This window comes from Sturnira hondurensis, unplaced genomic scaffold (genome assembly GCF_014824575.4).
Source record: "Sturnira hondurensis isolate 20B ecotype Veracruz unplaced genomic scaffold, ASM1482457v3 Scaffold0008196, whole genome shotgun sequence".
NCBI classification, from domain to species: Eukaryota; Metazoa; Chordata; class Mammalia; order Chiroptera; family Phyllostomidae; genus Sturnira; species Sturnira hondurensis.
The window spans coordinates 17,927,552-17,950,009 of NW_028080827.1; the positions used below are offsets into that span (position 1 = coordinate 17,927,552).

The 22,458-nt window shown below is 49.9% G+C and overlaps 1 protein-coding gene across 1 annotated transcript; it reads right to left on the minus strand.

The window, feature by feature from the left end:
* Positions 1–6,887: 6,887 nt before the first annotated feature.
* Positions 6,888–19,835, minus strand: CILP (cartilage intermediate layer protein). The gene is made up of 9 exons (XM_037054141.1): positions 19,629–19,835; positions 17,981–18,154; positions 15,982–16,074; positions 15,283–15,552; positions 13,871–14,050; positions 13,131–13,445; positions 12,016–12,124; positions 11,182–11,339; positions 6,888–9,341 (listed from the first exon to the last, which is right to left on the minus strand). Exons 2-9 carry the CDS (start codon positions 18,069–18,071, stop codon positions 6,973–6,975), a joined length of 3,585 nt encoding a protein of 1,194 aa, XP_036910036.1. The 5' UTR covers positions 18,072–18,154; positions 19,629–19,835; the 3' UTR covers positions 6,888–6,972.
* Between the last annotated feature and the right edge of the window lie 2,623 nt (positions 19,836–22,458).

A 22,458-nucleotide genomic window follows, 5' to 3' on the forward strand; every position in this document is an offset into this window, starting at 1 on the left:
CTCACTGATGGTCTGAAATCTCTTCCTTTTCAACAGTGATTTTAGTTTTGGGATAAGCCAGAAGTTGCAGGGCAGCAAATCTAAGCTGTAGCGGGGCTGAGTCACCTGGGTGATTTGATATTTTATCAAAAAAACTGCAGTAGACATGGTACATGAATAGGTGCACTGTAATGGAGCTGCCAGTCACCAGCTGCCCACAGTTGCAGCCTTCTGAATCATCTAAATAGTTTCCATGGATGAATGTTCAAGCTTAACACCAAATCTGATGCAGATTCGTTTCTCTACTCAATCATTTTGAATGCAGCAGCCACACAGTACACATGCTCACTCACAGCAGTATCTCCTGCTCCCACTGACTAGTACAGTGATGTTGTTATTGTTCACACAGGCTCATTCAAGTCCACTCTCCTTGGCTGTCAGGTTACGTGGATGTGACACAAACCATTCTCATTATATTAACGATGGCTGGACTTTTTCCAGACAGACTTCATCATAAACCTAGGCCGCTTCACTAAAGGTTCTGATAACATAATCTGGAGTGGGCTCAGGAATCTATTTTTTACTGCTAGAAGACTAGAATGAGGAGATGCTAAGGTGTATTTGCAGAAATGAATAATGTGAATTTCGACTTTGGTAATAGAGTATTTCTAGAAGTCTCTTCTTTAGGCTTCTTCCAATTGCCACCACTGTGTCCCTCAGGTTGTCACTGCTCAGCCTTGGTATTGTAGGGAAACCAAGGGTCTACTGCAGGGTGCTAATCAACCTCCTGGGACTGTCCTTGGGGGCTGGTGGTGACTTCGGACAGCACAAGTTCCCCCTGATGGCGCAGTTCTTCATCCTGACGATCAGGGAGATGGCCAGCAGATGGCATTAACTCCCTGTGGCTTCCCTCTTTGAATGCAGGGGACGGGAGGGGAAGTGTTCTCAAAGCTGATGTTTGGAAACTTTGGCGTACCAAATTTTGAAGACAGGGCTAAGAAATGCTTGTTTCTAAAGGCCAGTGGTAGCAGGACTGGTGTGTGGATCCCAGCTGAGTCATTTTACCAGCTGTGTGACTTCTCACAAATTACTTCATAACCTGTTTTTTCAGCTATAAATTGGGTGTTCTCCTAGGGTTAATGTGAAGAATAAATGATTCTTTGATCCATAGCACATAGTAAGTGCTTCATAAGTAATAAAAGATCTTTTTTTACAGTGTAATGTGTAATTTTTGGATTTCCTTTTATGCCTATAAAACTGTTTTTAGTTGTGATTCTTAGCCAGCTTGTTGATAACCTCACCCTATTCATTATACCTTAGCACTGTAAGGAACTTCTTCGATTTCCAATGAAAAACTGAAAAAGAGATGAAAGAAAGAGGACATGGAACCTTGGTTTATGTCTTTTTCAATTTGCAATTAGCTTGCCTTAGCTGTAACATTAAATAATAAAAGTGATATTCACTTCAGTAACAACTGTAATAATTTTTTAAAATATATTTTATTGATTATACCATTACAGTTGCAGTAACAACTGTAATAATTTATTCCTTGCAAGCAATATTTACTCACACACAAGCACCCACTTGGCTGTGTGTGTAAAGTTATGCCCATTTGTAAACTAGCCAATAATTAGGAAATTAGGAGAAAAGGCTTACGTCACCAAAATGGATATTGCAAAGTTGGCACATCAAAGTTTGTTTTGCTCATACCCAGGCCTTCAGAATCTCATGGAGTCTATTTACCCATTTTTAATAGTCTCAGTCATGCAGATCCCCACCCTACAAGTGAGTAAATTAGAAATGAGAGAAATGCTAGAACCAAGTATAGTGACCACAGCCAGAGTTCTCTAAGAGCCTGACGATAAAAGGAGGCAACAGCCAAAGGAATGTAAGAACTCAACAAGAAGAGTATCTAGTCTAAAGTCCTTGGTACTGGTCAAATTTTTAATATATTGTTGTAGCCATGGTTGCCATTTGATTATACTACCTTAATACATCCAGAAAAAATGAATTATGTTACTTCTGTTTTATAAAAAAATAGAATATATACTTTATTATAAAGATTTCTATCCCAAACAGATCATAATGAAAGTTAAAAGGTTCTAGAGCTTAAAGAAAGGGAATAAAATTGCATTTTCTGGAAAACTACTTCTGTACAACAACTCAATTTCTTATGATCCTACAAAAAAGGAAGCATTGCCTTGTTAAATTTACATGAATGTTCAGTCTTTCCCATTTCTAGCAGCGTGGTACTCAGCAATAACTACAAGGTTATATATAGAGAGGTTACTGTATGCCAGTAACTAATATATGCTGTGTTCATATGTATGTTTAGCTGATCCTTATGACAGTCCCATGAAGTACATTTATTCTCTCAAGTTCAGTTGAGGAAACCAGAGTGCACAGAGGTAAATAACTTGTCCAAGATTGCATGGCCAATAAGTTAAGGAACAAATGCTTAGACCCAGGAAGTCTGGTTCTAGAGTCACGTATTTAAACACTGCACTATACTCTGCAGAACTCAGTATTAGGTCCTCTTGCATGACACACAGTTTTTATTACAGTGTCGGACTCACGAAAAGAAAATTCTTTAAGAACATGCATGCAAACTCTACGTTACTACATAGAATGATAATGTATGCTATAAATGTTTTAAAGAATAAAAAATAAACATTGTTTTAAAAATGAGCAAGCAATGTATAATATAAATGTTTTAAAGAATCAAAAATAAACTCAGGAATTGTTTTAAAAACGAGCAAGCAATTAGAGGCTATCGAATATGACCAGATGTTTTTTGTCACATTCTTCTTTCTCAAGCACATAATTTAACTTAAAATGCACCAAAGATCTATATGTAAATGCTAAAACTATAAAGTTCTTAGAAGATAATATAGGCAATGTGTCTTTAGATAAGATACCAAAAGCATAAGCAGCCAAAATAAATGAATATGTAAATTAGACCTCATCAAAATAAAACATTTTTTGTATTACAGCAGACTGAATAAGCTAAGACAATGGACAAAAGATTTGAATAGATATTTCTCCAAAAAAGTTATGCAAATGATATGAATAAGTATATGAAAAGGTGCTCAACATTATTAGCCTTAAGTGAAATGCAAATCAAAACCATGTAATAGGTATCCATTAAAATAACCTCAAAAGATATAAAGCCAAATTGAGGAATCACAGGGAGAAATTGACAAGTGCATCCACCGTCCTGTGAACAGTTCCAACCTACTCCTTATTTACTGAACTGAAGAATTAATGAGCTTGAGTTAATGGTTAATATAGAAACCTGCACCGAATGATTAGGGAATAAACTTTTTTTTAAAATCTCACAAGGAAACTACAAAAACCAAGTACTAAGTCACGAAGCAAGACTTCAGATTTTAAAGAATAGGTACCCACAGATCTCATTTGATGTATTTGAAATCCCCTGATGTTTGGAAATGAAAAACCCTAAACTCCCAGTAAGGACAATGATCTGCTCACTGTCCCCTGAAGTAGTCACTGTTTGGGGTGTCTCCCCAAATCACCAGGATTCCCTTCCTCTAAGAATTGCCCCACCTCCGCAGCAACCATGGCTATTAGGACTCCTTTATGCCCCACCCTCGGCTATTGCCACAGCAGAACAGACTAGAGGTGGAGACCCAGTTCAAACTGAGACAATCCGATTGTCTCTCCAGGGAATCTGGTCTTAAGACAGGGCTCTTTGGCTTAAGGAAATAGCCACCTTTTCTATGAACATAGGGAAGTAGAGAAAGCTGATCTACAAGAGAAACTAAGGGTTCCTGCAGAGAGAAGAGACTGATGAGAAAGAGAGAGAGAGAGAGACCTAGAAAGAGGAGAAACGAGTCAGAGAGTCAGTCTGAGAAATAGAGCATGTGGAGCAAGACTGAGTTAGTTTGAGAGAGAGCAAAAACCACTGAGTATGAGAGAATAAGAGAATCAAAACCAGAGAGAGCAATGGCCTGGGTGCTAATGGCTTTGCAGTTCCTGGTTCAAGTCCTTCCTGACGTCTGCTGGCACCTTGGTGTAACCAAACGCCTTCCCGTGTGCAGTCCCTCCCCTATTCCTTGGCTCCAGCTGATCCCTGTGCCGGAAACCCCGCCTATCCCTGCACCACCTCCAACTCAGCTTGTCTGAGTTTTTTCAATCTTTCAAGACTGTTCTTGTCCTGACATCTCACTGACATTTTCCTCTATCGTCCTCACTGCTAGAGCTCTCCAAACGACAGAGCACATTCTGCCTGGAGAACTTCCTTGGTTGGAAGCAGAAGCAGCCTGAGTGGCTCTTCTATCTTTCTGCCCATGCCCTTCCTCCCTGTCCTCTGGTGTCCTTCTTCAGACAGTTAACTCTCAGTAACAGGGTGGTCAGCCAGTTTGCAGCAGGCTGAGACTGAAACCCCAGGGCTTTTCTGAAATGAACGTTTTGTCCATCCAGTGTGCAGTCTCCACAGGGGAAGGGAACACCCGGTGAATCATCTGCTGTTTGGTGGAGCAAAGGCATCCTTGGAACAGTGCTCTTAGCCCCACTGAAAGTCATGGAAAGGACTCTAGAGATGGTTTAGAATCTAATCTAGACCAACTTTCTCATTTAAAAAAATCTATCTATCTTGCACATATAACATTACATTAGTTTTAGGTGTACAACCAACACCTTAATTTATAAGTGAGGAAAATGAGGCCCAGGGAAACTGACATGACCAGAGTCATACAGCAAACAGGTAGCAAGCATAGCTGTCTGGAAGAAAGATGCTCAGAAATTAGATGTCATGAGCTCAACAGTGTTTCCTTATCTGAAAGAGAGGTACCTGCCATTCCTTCCCATCCTGCAAGCTGTTTCTGCCTGTGCTCCTTGCTCCGGACAGCTGCACCTTCAGCTCCTAGCTATTATTCAAACCTCAAATTAGATGTCACCTCCTCCAAGAAGCCTCCTCTGACTACCGTCCCAAATGGTAGTTGCCACTACGTATGGTATAGTCTATATACTGATAAAGTCCACTTGCATACATGGCTTGGCATAGAATAAACACTCAATAAATGTTTGATGAGAGAAGTAAAAAGTCAGGTACTAGTTGCCACCAGCTTGGAGTCCATTTATTCAGACCCTCAATGAAGAACAGAAAGGGAAGGGCATGGGGTGAGAGCCCTCACCACTTGGTGAGTGGGAAGGAACCAGGGTGGTCAGGCTGAAGCAGCACACACTTGCCTCTGAAGCAGTAAGGCATCTGGGCTGCAGATGGCCAAACAATGACCCCCTCAGCGGGGGCAGTCAAGTCCCACCTCACAGCAGTCAGAGAGAGCTGTTCCCCGCAAAGTGTAGGGTAGAAGCGAGTCAAGAAGCAACACAAGGCCACTAGGCCCCAGCCCTACATGTGCTCACTTTCCTGGAGGTCAAGGGGAAGGGGTGCTCAGCCAGAGAAATTTATAATTAATTATGAACCAAACTCCTGGGAGCTGGGCCGATGCTGATCCAAGAGCACAAATCCAGTCCAGGCCAGAGGTGGCCAAAGGAGCTGCACCAGGCCAGCCAAGGGATCAAGGAAAGCTTTTCGTCCCGATTATAAATTATATCCTCTCCCAATCCCACAGCCTCATTCCTGACAGATCCTGGAGGGGTGGGGAGAGGGTCAGGCAGGGCGCCTCACTCAACCCCACACTCCTAACCGCTTGACTGTCGAGGCCTCCAAGGTCACTCTGGCACCATCCACTAGCCTCTGACTTACTACTTAAACCAAACGCCTTTTCCCAAAACAAGACCCTATTCATTTGGACCAGTTGTTTTACTCAAGGAACGGGCTGTTGCACATGATAGAGATCTGGTGTCTGGAAAAGCAGGGTGTCTTTAGAAGAGGTTGGGGGAAAAAAAAATCTCATCATTTCTGAGTGAGGTCAGCCAGCCAGCCAGCTGGAGAAGGCAGCAGGCTGTGGGGGGTGGCCGGAGGACCACTTGGCCAGCGTGCTGGACCTCGGGCCAAGCCATTGTATAAGCTCCCCAGTATTGGACAGAAAGAAAGAAAAAAAAACTGGGACATGTGTTTAGCTCTACTCAGGAGCCCAGAACACGCTCACAACTCCAGGAATCTCTGCTCTTTTCTATGAGTGGAAAATATGATCCATGAGAACAAACTTGACTGTGGAGTGTGTGTCCAATTCCCCAGCCCCGTTGTTTGTAGGAGGCAGTGGCTCACGCCGCCCTGTGATCATTTTCCGGAATCCCCCATGTCTTCCCAAGCAGCTGGCTCACTTTAATGGTTAAAAGACAGACAGCAGTCTCAAAATCAAGTACAAAATGTACATTTATTGACATCTGCTCTGGGCTGCACTGGGCTTCCAATAAGAAATGTAAAGGGAAGCATGCTAATCTAATTAGCAACCTGGAGCAGTTGTGGATACAAGATGTTCTTTCCAGACTTGGTAGAGAACTATAATTACTCTATATTCAGTAGCTGAACATTAAATGTGCACTAGAGTACCAGATTCAGCAAAGAAATAACTTATTTACATTTCAAGTAAAAATATGGGCGTTTATTCCTTTATTTCACCACCATTTACATGTATGGACTGTGATGAAGACCCTGCTTATGTCCTGTGCAGCAAGACCAGGAAATAGGCTTTATATTGGTTATTTGACCTTCAACATCAGATCATCATTATCATAAAGGTGGGCAAAACCATGCAAAAAGAAAAGGAAGGGCACTTCCACTGGTAGCACTGAATGAAGAACAGTCAAAGTCACAAAATTTGCCAATGGTCGGTTTCTGGTGTCCGTGATTCTTTTGAAGAAAAGATCAAAGGGGCTTTATTTAGCCATTTGAGGGTTATGTGCCAATCATATCATGGGACAAAGACAGTAAGTAAAGGCCTGAAGAAACAAAAACAAGCGAATTGCACCAGAACAGATGTGCTTAAATTAACCGAGTGGCAGTTTGTGCATCAGTCTCAACGGCTGTCACGAGAGGTGGGGGGAGAAGAGAAGTACCACAAAGACTTAGTTGTTCAGAGGCTGCTGTGCAACTCCAGGAAACCTCAGGGAGGCCACCCCTCCGGGCTGGCGCTGGCCACCCCTACTTGCCTGCTGCTGCCTCCTAGAAGGCACGCTTCCTCTGGCAGTGCTGAGGCCAGGGGACTGGACGGGGGTGCTTTGGAGGTACTGGAAGGCACTCTGGCGGCCCACCTGCCTCTCTATGCAGTTAAAGGTGAGGGCCACTCCCACATTGCTCTTCATGATTCTGGAGGAGCCATCAGATGTGCCATCGAAGCACCGGCCGAGGGCGATCTCCTTGGCCACTCGAGGGTCCTGGTCAGTGACAGTGTAGATGCCATAGTTGTGGCCCAGTGGATCCAGGGGTGCCAGCATGGTGTATTCACTGGTGTCATTGTTGACTGCCAGTGGCAGGTGGTTGACCAGGTACTCATGCAGCATGGAGTTTACACTGGCTCGATGGCAGCTTCCTTGGGGGATGATCTTCACTAGCGTGCGGTCCACGCGTTCCTGGTCATAGAGCATCCCACTGCACTTGAACTCCAAACAAGCAGAGGAGACGTTGGATTGATCCCTATCCCGTGTGCTTTTCACATCCCTGATTCCATACAGCTTCCCTACAGTCTGCCGGTGGGTGCCCCCCATGTTGCGGGACCGCACGTTCACCTCCACCGGCCCCACGATCTTCACCTTGATATAGCAGGCCCTGAACTCCATTGGCTTGGGCCACCATGCCAGGTAATCTTCAGTCCAGCTCATGGGGTCGTCCTCATTGAAGGGGACAGTGTTGTAGTCATACCGGTCCCCCTCAATCTGGTAGAACCGGAAGTGGGCTGCGCTGGGCGGCGCCTCCTCACATGCCTGGAGGTTCTCAAAGGCATAGATGGGCCCATTGCTCTCCTCAGCTGAGTTGGGCCTCGGCTTGGCCATGCTGATCTGGAAAGCTGTCTTCTTAACCCGTGGGTCCTCGTGGTCTGTCCGACGGTACTTGAGCTTATTGAGGTAGGGCTGAGGGACACCAATTGCATTTGGGTTGAATTTAGGAGAAGACGCCACTGCTTCCAGTTCTTCACCAGACAGGCTTGCCAAGACATAGGCAGAGTAGGCATCGGGGGACTGGTCATCACAGAAGGCAGGCAGGCAGGCCCCGTTGGGGCCCGTGATGACACTGTCAAAGCGGCCCCAGGCCCTGGGGTTGGATGAGAAGCCAGTCCTGGGCTCCAGGTTGATCACAGAGATGACGACCCCCTGGATCTGCTCACTGGGCAAGAACCTCTCACTGCGGTAGGCCCTCACCTTGATAAAGCACCGCCTGCTTTCAGGCACATCTAGGTTAAAAAGCCTCCTCTCTCGGATCTCCATGTTGCCCACCAGAAAGGTTCTCTCTTCCCTTTTTTTCCGCCTTTGGCTTTCAAACTTGAAGTCACCTTCCTCTTCCCACAGCCCTGTGGCTGGATTGAGCGACCAGAGCTTCATCGTGGGCACGTGCTCTGGCATCTTGACCTGGGTTGAGTCAAGGTGAACCTTCACCTTGCCAACGTTAAGTGGCTCGGAGGTGGCCTCATTTCTGAAGTCCACAGAAAACATGCCATATGTCCGAAGAGGGAAGGTGTCTCCTTCATCATCGATGAAGTTCAGGTCACTCTGAGCAGCTGTGGCTGCGGAAATGTCACGGGGATCCAGGAAGGTCACACTGGCTTCTACTTTTCCCGTATAGGGCTCCCCGTTCTGCTTGTAGAAACTCTTGGATGGGATCTCCAGCTCAGCCACAGGGTCTTCACCCTCCACCTCCCCCAGGGGGATAATGTTGGTCTCCGTGGCCTCCAAGGTGATGGGCTCTTTCCGCCGAAGCAGCTTGATCTCATGGAACACGGCACTCCCCTTCTTGTTGAAGGGCAGCACTTTGGTGGTGTTGACAAACTTCTGCAGCCTGTCCACAAACGTGAGCACCAGCCTCTCAGTGTCCTGGGGGACGTGGAGGGTGAAAGTGCCCTTGTAGCCCGTCATGCTCACACGGTTGCTCCCCATGTACACGTGGCCAAAGCGCATGGGTTCCCCATTGTCGGCGGCGCTGACACGGCCCCGCACAATACTCCGGGTCTCCGTGCACCGCTGGCAGCTGCACTCCTTGGCCACCTTGGTGGGCAGCGTGTACCCGCTGCACTGGATCTCCCTCTCCTCTGTTTCGGAGATGCCGCAGCAGTTCTCCACGGCATCCTGGCACCTGATCCCATTATCCTGCTTCCCTGCACAGGTCTTGACAGGGCAACGGCCCACATCATAGTAGAAGGAGTTGGTGTCATTCTGGAAGCAATCGTGGGGCAACCGGATGAGGTAGCTCTCGGGGATGGGGTTGCACGGAGTTTCGTTGGGGCCTGTGGAGGGAAATGGCGTGGCTGTTAAATGTAAGTTTGCCTCCCGTACAAAGGGCTCTTGAACCTCACCTCTCTGCGCTGCGTTATGGTTTTCAAAGTATTTGCGTATCCACGACCCTGATGGTCACCGAACTCCTCTGGGGAAGATGGAGCAGCCACTGCTAACCCCCTTGTACACAGGGAGAAACACGGTTGTTTGCTGAGACTGCTAGTGTACCGGCTCTTACTGAAGGGGTCTTGAAAACCCGGGCGTGTGCGTTGAGTCACCACCCGCACTGGGAGTGCTACCAGCGCACAGCGGGAGGGGGCACTGCTGCGCTGTGACCTGCAAAGCCTGGTACTTTTCTGCATAAAGAATTTTTCTGTGTCCTGTGTGACTTTCACATACCCCACCAGACATTCGTGTAGGTGGCAGCTCTGTTTAAAAGGATCAGAGCCTTGTTATTTTCTTATGTGGCTTTACTATAGCATTGAATTTTTCAAAAATGCAACTACCATAAAAGTCAAGCAAAGACTGCACTTCGTTTAGCTTGAAAAAATACCAAGAATTGTGCCTTGTCTCAGAAAAAGTCACATACCTACAACCTTACCTGAGGAATGTGAACCACCAAAATGATAGCCCATATCCATCAGTATCCACAGCGGTCACATTCGAGTGACCAGGTCCAAGTGTGTGGGTCTGACCTCTGGGTTGGCATTCTCGTGTAATTATGCCAAAGCCCTTACATACTGAAATACATAGTATTTTGTATTAAACGTATTTTCTTTTTGTTTCTACTTTACGGTATAGTTTGGGCTGTGTGCTTATATACTTGGCAATTGTATGTCATTAATTTATTATCTATAAATTGAACTTTAGAAGAGAAAAATATTTTTTAAATGTAAAGTGTAAAAACTGAAAGTATTAAAAATAACTGGGACAAATGGGACACTGGTCCACAGGCCAGGATCGCAGCAGACGGGGCCCCGCAGCTGCCAAGGCCCCACCGTACTGTGTCTGGACGTCTGTTGCTCAACTTTCTTGGAGTCTCTAAAATTTTCCAGAATCCTTCCAATAAATTTTTTCTTCTGCCTTTTGTTTGGTTTTGTTTAGGCCAATTACTAAGCTATTGTCCTTTTCCCTCACTTTCCAAGTACAGGTTCCTGATTGGTTTTAGCCCCGAGTTTTCCCTTGCCAGCTCACTTCTCGAAGCTGACTCTGATCAGGTCCCCGTTTCTTGTACAGCCCTTCAGTGACCTACATCAGGACCTGTGCTCATGCTGGCCCTGCAGCCTGGAACTCTCCCACAGCCGTACACATGGTCTCTGGCCATTCTGTAGAACAGGGGCTTGCCACTTTGACTGCAAATTAGAATCGCCTGGGGGAGCTTTTAAACTGTGCATACCTGGGCCACATCCCAAGCCACTAAAATCAAACTCTGGGGGTGAGACCCAGACATCACTGTTTTTGAAACCAACCAGGTGATCCCACTGGGCAGCCAAAGCTAAGAACCACTATTTAAACCCCAGCTGAAATGTGACCACTGATGGCTCCCTCCAGCCACCTGTGGTCATTCCTACCTAGAGGGTCCCTGTCCCTCACCTACAAAGTCCGTGGCCTCTTATCTGTGATTTTAGCTGCATTGGTCTATCTTTACTTGTCTCTAATTTGCAATTCTTCACCTCTCCAGGGGTGGCAGCTCCGTGAGGGTAGGATTGGACTCTGTGCCATCTTTGTGTCCCAGAGAACACAGCACCATACGCAGCACAGACATGCTGGGGTTTTTATTGCCCAGTTATGCCCGCTGGAATGCTCCTCAGTCCTGCAGCAGGGGCCCTCCAGGGGCCCTGACGGGCTTACCTATGACAATCAGCTTGGCAACCTGGGATTTTGCGGCCCCAGCATCGCTCTGGGCCTTGCAGAAGTACTCCCCAGCCTGGTCCCGCTGCAGGTTCTTCAGCATCAGCTTGCTCTCATACTTGTAGAGGGAGGAGTCCAGCAGCGTGTTGTTGTGGTACCTGCAAGGGACAGAGAGGTGTGGACTGAGGGGCAGCACCAGGGCCAAGCAGCCAGGGAGACAGGTGGTGGATGGGTCCCTGCAGATGCCAATACCACTCTTGGTGTAGGACACCCAAGGGCACTGACTAGCCTGGGAGTCAAGGGACTTGACTGAGTCTCAGCCCCCACCCAGCTCATTGGCTGTGAATCCTGGGACAAATCTTCTTACCTCACTTAGCTTCGGCTTCCTGCTCAATAAAATGGGAACAGTGATTCTGAGCTGACACCACAGAATCGTGGGGAGGGTGAAACGAGACAGTGGCTGTAAAACGTTGGTGAAGGGAAAAGGACTCACGGCCACTGGAGACTCTGCCCTTGTTTGCCTTTTTCAGGGAGGCAGGGCTGAGGAATCTTGTCCTGTGCCCTGAGGATTTGCAAGTCAGGACCCAGGGGCCAGAGCTGCTCAGCGTGGGCCCCAGTTTCAAGAGGACCACGACAGGGCTTGCTGGTTGTCCAGGTGGCCTCAGCCCTGTGGGCCCCCACTTAAAAGTGCCAGCTTCCAGGCTCTGTACCAGGGCCTTCCTTGTCATCACTTGACTCTGCTGGCTGGTGTTATGATTCATAAGACCAGACTGAGTGTAAGAGAGCTCTGGTTGCCTAGAGGAGAATGGGTAGTGCAGCTGGCAGGCTACTCACCAGAAGTACTTGTCTGGGCTGGGCTTCCCTGTGGCCTTACAGCACAGGGCCACACTCTGCCCTGCTCTCCGCGCCTTTGTCATGGGGTTCTTCACGATGTATGGAGTCTCTGGGACAGAAGACAAGAAACAGTGTTTTGGTTTTTCCTTTGTGACAGATTCTCCAGAGCCACAAGAGTTAACCTTGTATGACTTCACATACACCCTACCCCACACCCACCTGCCCCTCTCTAAAGGTCCTAATTAGGGAGCTGATTCAGAATAAAATCTACCTCCTCAGCCTACAACCTGCTCCCATGGCCCGGCAGACAGCATCCGGGTGAGGCAATGGAGAAGGAAGGGGATCTGGTGACAGCCGGGACGCCCAAGCACTGCCATGGGGACAGGGCGAACTGGACTAAACAGTGCAACATTCCTGTCCTGCTGCCTCCAGCAGACTGGTGGCCATTCTCTACCATTTGTGAAACCACCCCTCCCCCCAGTATCTCTTTCTGACCTCCAAACCTCACACTGTATTTTAATGACTACTTTATTTTATTTTTAAAAATCTTTTTCTAAAGATTTTATTTATGTATGCATGTATTTATTTATTTATTTTTAGAGAGAGAGAGAGAGGGAGGGAGGAAGAGAGGGAGAGAAACATCGATGTGAGAGAGAAACACCTATCAGTTGCCTCTTGTACATGCCCTGACTAGGGACCAAACCCACAACCCAGGCATGTGCCCTGACCAGGAATCAAACTGATGACGTTTCGATTTGTGGGCTGACGCCCAACCAACTAAGCCACACTGGTCAGGGATCTAATGACTATTTTAGATAAGGTGGCCCAGGGAAGAACTCATTTGAGGGAGGATATAGCAAGTCCAAAGGCCCCGAGGCAGGAGTGTGCCCGTGTGTTTGAGGAACAGATAGGGGGACATGGAGCTGGAGCAGGTGACCCAGCAGGGGCACAGGAGAGGATGGCAGAAGAGAGCAGAGAAGAGGTGCAGATGATGTAGGACCTTATAGGTCGCGGCAAAGATTTTGAATCTTACTCTAACCAAACTGGGAAACCAGCTCTTAGCACTGTAATCCCTTTATTTAAAAGTCCAGCCCCACCCCAGAGAACTTAAGTACCTGCCCTTGTGAACTCTGAATTGATGGTGGCTGACTTCATGCTAGTCTTGGGCATTGTGAGCTTGATGGGAACAAACTTGGTCTTTGTGATCTTCAGGGTGGTTTTGCCATCGGGGCACAAGCCGGGAACTCGGAATCTCCCATTACTGTCGGTCCGGGTCAGTGGCTTAAGCGTCTTGGTCAGCAGGTAGACAGTGGCCCCTGCAGCTGGGGCGCCCCCAGGGAGGGAGACAGCTCCATGCAGCACGAAGTCCTGGCACATGCAGGCATCACAGTCAGCATTCACCTGGCCCATGGGGCAGGTCAGGTCACAGGCTGTAGGAGATGGGGCCACATCAGGGGGGCTTATCTGAGTTCTGGCCCTCCTTCAGCCACATTTCAGCCTGTGGACTCGCATATGCTTCCCTTCCTCCTTGGGCATTTGTTACCCTTTCTTATTAGCCAGCATGACTAATTCCTGCCCATCCTTCAAGACTTAGCTCAGGATAAAAAAAAAAAAGACTTAGCTCAGGGTACCTCCTCGAGGAAGTCCTCTTTGAATCCCCTAAGCTATGATAATAGACTCTGCTCTGTGCTCCCACCTTATCCTCTGTATCCATCCATCAGAGCACATAATAGCTGCTTAGTTAACACTTGATGACTAAATGAATGAATTCATCTCAGTCTGCCCCTCAAAACTATTCTAGGCTGCTTCAGCCTCCGATGAACACCTGGCCCAGTACCAGGAACAACAGCCATACCTGTACAGGCCTCCTCCATGCAGAGCCGGCCCTCCTCGGTGGCCTCACCGCACAGTGACACCGTGTCTGCCAAGCAGGTGCGTGTTCGGGTCTGGACCCCAGTGTGACCGCAGGCAGCAGAGCACTTGCTCCAGGGAGACCATGAGCTCCAGATGCGCTCTGCATCTCGGCGCAAGGATCCTGTAAAGCAGGAGCAGCAGACAGTCTGACTTCCCTCCCGAGGGGACTCTGTCAGGAAACCTGACCCTGAGGCTGGTTTTTCTCAGACAGCAGGGCCTCTGTTTACATTGTAGATGTCACTAACATGCATGCTCGCTGCAGTGATGTTTCCAACAGATGGAAGTCAAGCCTCTGGAGGAAGGGTTGTCTCTCATTTGCACAAAGACACCATATGGGCTACAGGTGGAGGGACTTCTTGGCTGAGCACTGGAACTTTGACATGCTGTCTCAGGCTGTGCAGGGGTGGGCTTGATGGACCTTCCCTCTCCACTCTCTCACCCAGTATGGAAATAGCCATCAGGGTCTTGGACTCTGGTGATTCAGACATCAAGCCCCTTTCTGTCTACCCTCCTCGCCTCTGCTCTGAGGCCTATGTGCCAAAACGGGGGCCTTGGATCTCGCCCAGGAAACCTTGTGCAGCCTGAGCCCCCACTCGCAGATAACCAACACTGCCTCCTGGGCCTGCAGGGTCAGGCCATGAGCCCTGGCAGAACCCCGAAAGCGGTGAGTGCCCATCTGCAGAGTGGGCAGGCCCGCGACTGGCTCTGTATTATCCAGTGTGGGGAGGGAAGACGTACAGAACAAAAACTTTTGGACTCTGCAAACACAGACATGGGTTCAAACCAATGCTCTCCACTTACGGCTGTGTAACTGTGAGACGTTACCTAACCTGTCTGAACCTGGAGTGACTGGTCAAGACAGAGAGTCCTCACAGGTCGGTTGTGAAGTTGAGTGATGTAGATAACCAGCACAAGTGTCTGGCACACAGGAACTCAATGGAAACCAGCATTCAGTGAACGTTCACCTGGGGACAGCCCTCTATATTCATTATCTCATTTAATTCTCATAAAGAACCCCTACGGAGATGGGCTGGTATTACCCCTGTTCTCCATAGGAGAAACTTGAGGCTCAGGGAGCTTCAGAAGATCTGCCTACAGAATGCAGTTCAGCTGGCAGGCCCAGGCTTGGGACCAAGCAGCACAGCTCCAGGGTCTGTGGTCTTCACCTGCATGCCACAGGCACCCAGTGACGTGGATTGAACGAACAGCACCCCAAAACACAGAACACTGTTGGAAAGATGATGGCTCTCGTAACACTGATGGGTTATTAGTAGGAGCCAAAACGCACATACGTGTGGTATTGGACTTTCCCTGGCCAGAGGCAGGTAGGGGGTGGGGGCCGTTCAGGCTCACCTGGTGGGCACAGGAAGCGCACAGTGTAATTGGAGCAGTTCTGGCCAGGCCGCTGGTCCCTGTTGTGGCACCAGAAGCCCTCACGTGGATTGCCATGGACAACCTGGCCAGTGCTGCCTGCAGGTATCCAGTCAGTGGTCCGAGCCTCCAGGCGCAGGGGCCGAGCACATACACGGTCCCCATAGTAGAAGCGAATGGCATCCAGCCGCTCATAGTCACCCTGCCCACCTGGGTGGTCAATGTTGAACCACGTTGTCCACTCGCCAGGACCTGAGAGAGAGAGAGCCAGGTGGGGGCAGAGCCAGGCCCTGGAGCCCTAGTTTAGCTCCAGTTGCCTTGGGCATCATCCCTGCTATCATTTCCGCTCCCGCCCAGACCCCTACATGGGTCTCAGGGCCTGTCTCATCTGTCTCTCCAGCATGTGTCCAATCTCCTGCCCTTCTGCACACATCCTCTCCATCCTCATCTCCACCCTCTCTCCCCACCAGCCTATGCTCTGGCCCCAGCAAGTCCTACAGCATTCCCCAAACACATAAAGCAGCTTCATGATTCTGTAATGTCCTGGTACTAGGTCTCTCTGCCTGGGCAAAGATGTAGGCCAAATGCCTTGTAAGAGTGGATTTGCCTGCACCCCTGACATCATGCCCAAGCTCAGTAAACACCCCCCGGTGACCTCTCCCAGTTTCAGCCACAACTCACTCTCCGGGGGATTCAAAGGCTTGGCAAAGGTGCGGAGGGTCCTCCTCCCAGGTTTGACTCTTCTCACAGACTGGGTGAGCATCATCTGCCTCCCTGAGGGACAGGAGGAGAGGTGAGAGGCCAGAAATGTTAGCTACCAGGGCCCAGCAGGGTCCTGCTGCTGCCCTCTCAAGACGCAGGGAAGCGGTGCGATGGGGTGCATGGAGCATAAGCACAGGACATGCGTTGAAATCCCCGCTCTGCCACTTACTGCCTGTGCAACCTCGTAAGAGCTTTATGCCTCCAAATCAATTTCCCCATAAAATAGGGCCGCATTAATAATCACTACATCAAAGGGCCCTGGGCATATTCAGGGCGATAATGAGTAGAAAGGGAGCTGGCATGTAGCACATGCTCAACAAATGGTTGTCCTCTTTTTGCTCTTGTTCTGGAAATGGACCTTTGGAAGATGTAGAGCAGCCAGGGAGCCGGAGCTCCTACATTAGGCTCTGGGCCTGTCCCTCCCAGAATGGAGCCTCGTTTTCCTTGCTTGGAAGGTGAAGACATTAACTCCCACCTCACAGGGTAGCCAGGCTGGCCTGGGGAGTCTGGGAGGTCACCCAAGGGAGCACCTCTAAAACAGACAAAGATTGAGAGCATGAAATCCAGAGACTCTGCCACTTCCTAACTGTGTGACCTCAGGACAGGTACTCAACTCATCTGATCCCTGTTTCCTCATCATACATTGAGGACAATAATAGTTTCTGCCTCAGAGGATTGTGGGGATTAGATAGGCTCATTCATAAAATCCACTTTGAACAAAGCCTAGCCCATAGTGCTTGGCAAATAAATGTTAGCAGCTTCTGTTAGCTCAGTGCCTGGACAATGATGTCCACTTCCCTTCTCTTGGCAAGGTTTGGCTTTGGGAGTCCACCCTCCCCCTAAAGGGTTTTGGTTGTTTTTTGGTTTTTTTTTGCCCTACTTGGGGTAGTAGTCCTCAATTTTCTAACCCAGGATGGCGGGCCTGCCTGAGGATGGGTGCAAGGCAGCTCCCAGCCCCGCCCCACCCGAGGCTGGGTTGGAGCCCCGGAATGGGAAGGAGACAGGAGAGCAGAGGGCTACAAAAGCTTTGAACGGCAATGAACTCTCATGTGAGGAGCCAGATGAGAATTCTCTATCCCGTTTAACTGGGGTGATAGGAGTTCTTTTAACCAAATGATTCTGATTTCCCCTCCATGGTAAAATTTTAATCCTCCACCCAGGCAGCAGCTGTTGGGAGGAAAAGAGCAAGGCAGGAAGCAGGCACATAGGGCCTGGCTGAGACGGCCTTTGCTCCTGCACCTGTGGTCACAAAGCCTGCAGGGCATGCAGCTCTAAAGGAAGGGTTTGGCAATTTCTTTTTCTTTACCTGAGTATGTGCTTAGAAACCAGGAGAGAAAGGGGAGATGGAGAGTGTATACAGGGTTGTTCTGGGAGCTCTGGTACTTAGAAGCCTTAGAGAGTCCATTAAGCAAATTCTCGGTACCTCTTCCTTTGAGAACTGTGTCACCAGAAGATGGGGTTAGAGGACAAGGAGCCCAGAAAGGGTTCTAGTGTCTGTGAAATTTAGCTTCAGGGTCTAAATGAAACTGAGCTTTAGGCCAAAAGAATTTTCATGAAACTAAAACCAGATTGAACTTCAAACCTGCTTTTGAGAACTCAGTGATCCCTTGCGATTTCCTTTTGCTTTGGCTGCCAGGAGGCCCAGCGCTAAATTGATCATACAGGAGTGGCAACCCTCTTATTTTTTTCCCCTCTCTAAATGGCATCTCATTCTTCTCATTTAGAAGATTCTGTCCTGTGAGTTTTAACATTGGGAACCACCTCAACTCCTTGGGGGAAACAAGCAGGGCATAAATTTGGAATGCGTCTATAACCCAGTCTCAGGTCTTAAGGCAGATGCATAGTTGAGTTCCAAAGCAGACGTGACTTAACTATGTCAAGCTGGTGATTTGGGAGAAAGCAGATACTTAGCCTGTACCCAACGCAGAGGTGACCTCCAGGACCAGGAGGAAGAAGAACACCCAGGCCTTGGCCTCCACCATCTTCCCCCCAGGCCCTGTGGGGAACATGATGGAAGGTGGGTAAGGATGCTTCACAGAGTCAGGTCGTCCCCGGAATGTGGTCCCCTAGGAAACTTCTTGGATCCAATGACCTGCAAAGAAACCAAGCCTGTCAGGCTCCACATTTCTGGGTCATCTCTTACGGTCTCAGCAGAATCCTCTTAACCTATCAAGGTGGAAGGGCGGACAGAGAAGGAAGTCTTGCGGAAGGTCACACCTGACGAAGCTGCAAAGGCAGGCAGCTAGGAGGGTGCAGAGGTTCAGAACCTGGGTGCAGATGAGGCAGACCTGGATTCACACCCTGGGCCCAGGTGCTAGGGCCCCACATCAGAGTGGGGCAAAAAGGAGAGTGAGTTCCTTGCCAGGGAGGAGGAGCCTGGGCTCACTCCCAGCAACTTCTGGGTGACTCATGAATCACTTCCAAGACCTGGGTATTGGGGGCATGTTTTGCCACCCTTTGGTGGGGCTCACACTCTTACACAAAGGGCCTACATATTAAGGCTGTGAAGCCCCAACCCCAACTTCTGTGTCCTCTCACAGGGCAGGCAAGCTGAAGGGCACAGAGGCTTCAGACATGCCACCTCCACGAACACATTCCCAGATGTGCACAGGCTGCAGCTGGAACACATTTCCGGCCTGCTTATGTGGGGTCTGGCAGGAGTTATGCAGCCAGGAGCCCACTGAAGGAAAGCAGGGAGGATGCGCTGTGAGACTCCAGGCTCCCCAGTACCTGCTGGAGCGGGAAGAGGAAAGCAGCCGAGCAATGAGGACAGGGACCCGCAGGGTGTGGCCCGGGCTCCTGCTCTTTCTTCTCTCTCCCCAGAGCTCTGGTCAACCCAGATCTGACCAGTTCTTAGAGATTCAAAAGTGGTTCCCTTCAACTTCCAAAGTCCAGGATATGGTGGGAAGGGGGAAGATTTCTCCTTTCTGGAAAAAAGATTCGAAAGTACTTAGCTAACCCAGGGGAAGAACAGATCAGTCTCATATTTTTGATTATCTAGCTCTAAGCCTTCATCCCATCACCAGCTGTTTCTCAGTCCAGGGAACGGAGGCACAGGCGTCCTGTCCCCAAGGTCTCCAGCTCTTACGTGTCTTACCGCAAGCTCCGCCGGGCTCTGAGCGGGGAGCAGAGTGCTCCGCGGGCCTGCGCGGCATTCGGTCTGAGACCGCTCTGGGAAGGTCTGGGAGGCCAAGGTGGCCTGAGGCACCTCGTGGAAAAACCATTTCCCATCTGGCAGCCCACAGAAGTTTCCTCGGCATATGCTCTGCTGGTTAGGCTCCCCATCCTACAGTCCTCAGAACTCGCAGACCAAGCAGACTGGCCGACCGCAGGAAAGAAACAGGGTGCCCAGAGGTACGAAGATCCTGGCTGGGATCGTCTGAGGGCCCCTGACCTCAGAGGGGGGATGAAGAGAACTTTGGGCCAATGGGGGAACAGAGAGACCTCCAAAGCAGAAAAGGGGTTCTTCTCTAGGGGAGCTGAGGGGTGGGCAGGGAAGGGCAGGGATAGCTGAGCCAGACGGTGGGGTGCAGGGATGGGGTGAGGAGAAGGGAAGTGGGGCTCACCGGGTCCTGAGCAGGACTCCTCAGCTGGGGGGTCCAAGTCTTCGTCTCTTCAGCAGCCCAGCCTCTGGGCCTTATATAGCACAGCTGGTGGCTCAGGCTGTGGCAGTACGCCACGGGAAGCGGCCGGGAAACCAGATCTCAGCATGAGGAAGCTCAGCCTCTCTCTCCCCTCCCCACATCCCAGGCAGCTCCCAGAGGCTGGGATTTCACTTCCAGATCCTTAGGGGGAGATGCCGCAGGGCCTGGTCACTGGCCAAGTGGACAGCGGCCTGGGGCTCCACAGGCCAGAGCAGAGGGATGGGTGGGGAGCTGGGGTGGGCACTGGGAGCAGCCCTGGGAAGGGGCCAAGGGGAATCGTACGTCTGGGCAGGATTTCATGGCTTTGCTTGCTGATCCCCCACGTTCCCCTGGCTGTGGCCCACTCACAGAGAAAAGACTTTGTTGGTTTTATCACATACTTCAAACTCTTTTAGACACACAGGCCACTTGACCTTTCAGCTGGGTGTGCCTGGCTGGGGTTGGACAACCACTCAGCTTCTCAGGCCTCTGAGGTCGCACTCAGAAATCCTCAGAAGGAACAAGGAACAAAGGAACTGCAGGGCACAGGATGTCACCTGGGAGAACAGGTCTTCCCTGACCCTATCTCCTTCCATCTGGGTGTCTGTCTGTGTGCATTAGACCCCCAGAGCCCCTGCATGTGGACTCTGGGAGACCCTGTGCTGGTCTGGGAGTCCTTGTCTGACTCTGGTAACGGGTGCCCACCAGCATGTGAACAGCCCACCTTACCCATGGGTGGCATTAGCAGCTGCCTGTACCTCGGGATTTCACCTACCTCCCCCTCAGCGTGAGTTTGTCCATTGTCTCAGGCAATGGTTCTAGTTTTAGCATTTGTCAGAATGCCTTGGAAGGCTTCTTAAAACACAGATTGCTGTGCCCCACCCCAGAGTTTCTGATTCAGTAGGTCTGAGGTGAGGCCTGAGACTTTGCATTTCCAAAAGCTCCCAGATGTTATCGATGCCACTGGGTCATGGGCCTCACACAAGGAGAGAGTCCCAGCTGGCAGCAGGAAATGGGGAGGGGGTATCCACAAACTACTCGGGGCTGCCTCCTGTCCCACCCAAGCTCACTCAGCCTAGGCTGGGCGTCCTGCCTCGTGCTGGGGCCTGGAGATAGAGGCCTGGCCCCTGTGGCCTTGCCCCCATGCCAGCGTCTGCTCTCTCCTTCCACATACCCTCACTGAGGTTCTGTTTCAGGCAGGCTTTAGGCTGAGTATTGGGAGGCCACAAAGGTCCTTTCCTGCCCCTAAGTGGGTCTGAGCTGTGCGCTGCACAGAACTAGATTGGGGAGATCTGAGTATACCCCTAACCCCTCACCCAAGGACTCCTTGGAAGGACAGGCTGCTGCTCTCCTCAGCCAGAACCCCAGGAGAGAAAGACAGACAGACAGGGCTTGGGAGGTAGCCACAGGTCTAGACAGTTCAGCGCCTGACCTGGATGGGTCAGCCCTGGCCATAAATGGCCATCTGGAGCTTCTGCAGGCCAGGCTAGTCTGCAGCAGCTCCAAGCCTCTGCCTGGAACACATTGGAAACCCATCAATCACCCCACCCCTGTCCAGGGGATTGGGAGGGGGCTTGGAGCCCAGTGTAGCCAGGCCACCTGTGACCTAAGCGTATGGCCAAGGGTTCTTACACTTCTGAGGGGAAAGGAGCTTAGGAACACTGGGAGGGGTCCAACCTGATGCTGGTGGCTCTGGAGGAAGATGCTGTCTCTAAGACATTGTCTGATCCCCTCTCCCATGCTCTCATCATCGCCCCCCTGAGGCCTGGGGAGGCTTTGCAGGCCTGACTAGGGACAGGCCACCAATGATCCCTGGGGACTGGGGCACCTGACTGAAGCTCCAAATGACCATCAAGTTCTGCTGGATCCAGTACCTAGGGAGCCCAGAGACCTGGAGTCCAGGATAGTGGGAGAGATGCCCCTCTGACCTTGTTCTTCTCCCTGTCCCAGGTACAGTTGTCACTGTTCCACCTCTGTGCCTTTATAGATTTACTCCCCAGCTTCCTAATCTGAAAGACAGCCTCTCCCCTCCACTGGTGTGCATCTTCCCATCTTTCAGAGCTCAGTCTCCTCCCTCCTACCTTCTCTGACCACCCAAGTCCACCTTGATTGTTCCTTCCCATGTCTCCGATGATGATGTTCAGTCACATGCACACGGCACTCTGTGATTTGCCAAGCACCTTCATGGTCATTATCTCATCCTGAGCCTCACAGCTGAACGATGAGGCAGGGATGATCACACCCATTTTACAGAGGAACACTGAGGCTCACAGAGGCGAAGTCACTCAAACACAGTAAGTCTTCAACTCAAAGTTGACCCTGGGAACAAGCAGTCTCATGTAGACAGAGGGGCTCCCAGGCAAATCACACTCCAGCTGTATGCTTCTCAGTGAAAACATGCCCAGGAGAGTCTGGCTCTGTCTGTCTATCACATGCCCCTCCATTTCCTACACATACACTAATTTTGCAAATGTTCCCATCTACGTGACCCAGCTAGCTATCATACTGAGGTGGGTTAAATATGGTCACAAATTCTTAGCAACTCCCCAATATGAGGTGGAGTCTATTTACACATTCTTTTGATCTGGGCTGGTTTTGTCACTTGTTTTGAACAAAAGAATATGACAGAAGTGACATTATACAACTTCTGCAGTTTAGGACTCAAGAAACCTTGCCACCTTCACTCTCTTGGAACACTGGCCTGAGACCATCACACAAGGAAGGAGGAAGTCAGTCTGTCCTCCTGGAACATGAGAGAGAGACCACGTGGAGA

Bases quoted from the DNA above. Each gene is read 5' to 3' on its own strand.
- CILP (XM_037054141.1), bottom strand. From the start codon at position 18,071: ATGTTCCCCACAGGGCCTGGGGGGAAGATGGTGGAGGCCAAGGCCTGG. The intron at 13,446-13,870 runs GTATGGCTGTTG...CATCTCCTACAG, and splicing joins CATGGAGGAGGCCTGTACAG to CCTGTGACCTGACCTGCCCC. The intron at 9,342-11,181 runs GTAAGCCCGTCA...TTCCCTCCACAG, and splicing joins TGCCAAGCTGATTGTCATAG to GCCCCAACGAAACTCCGTGC.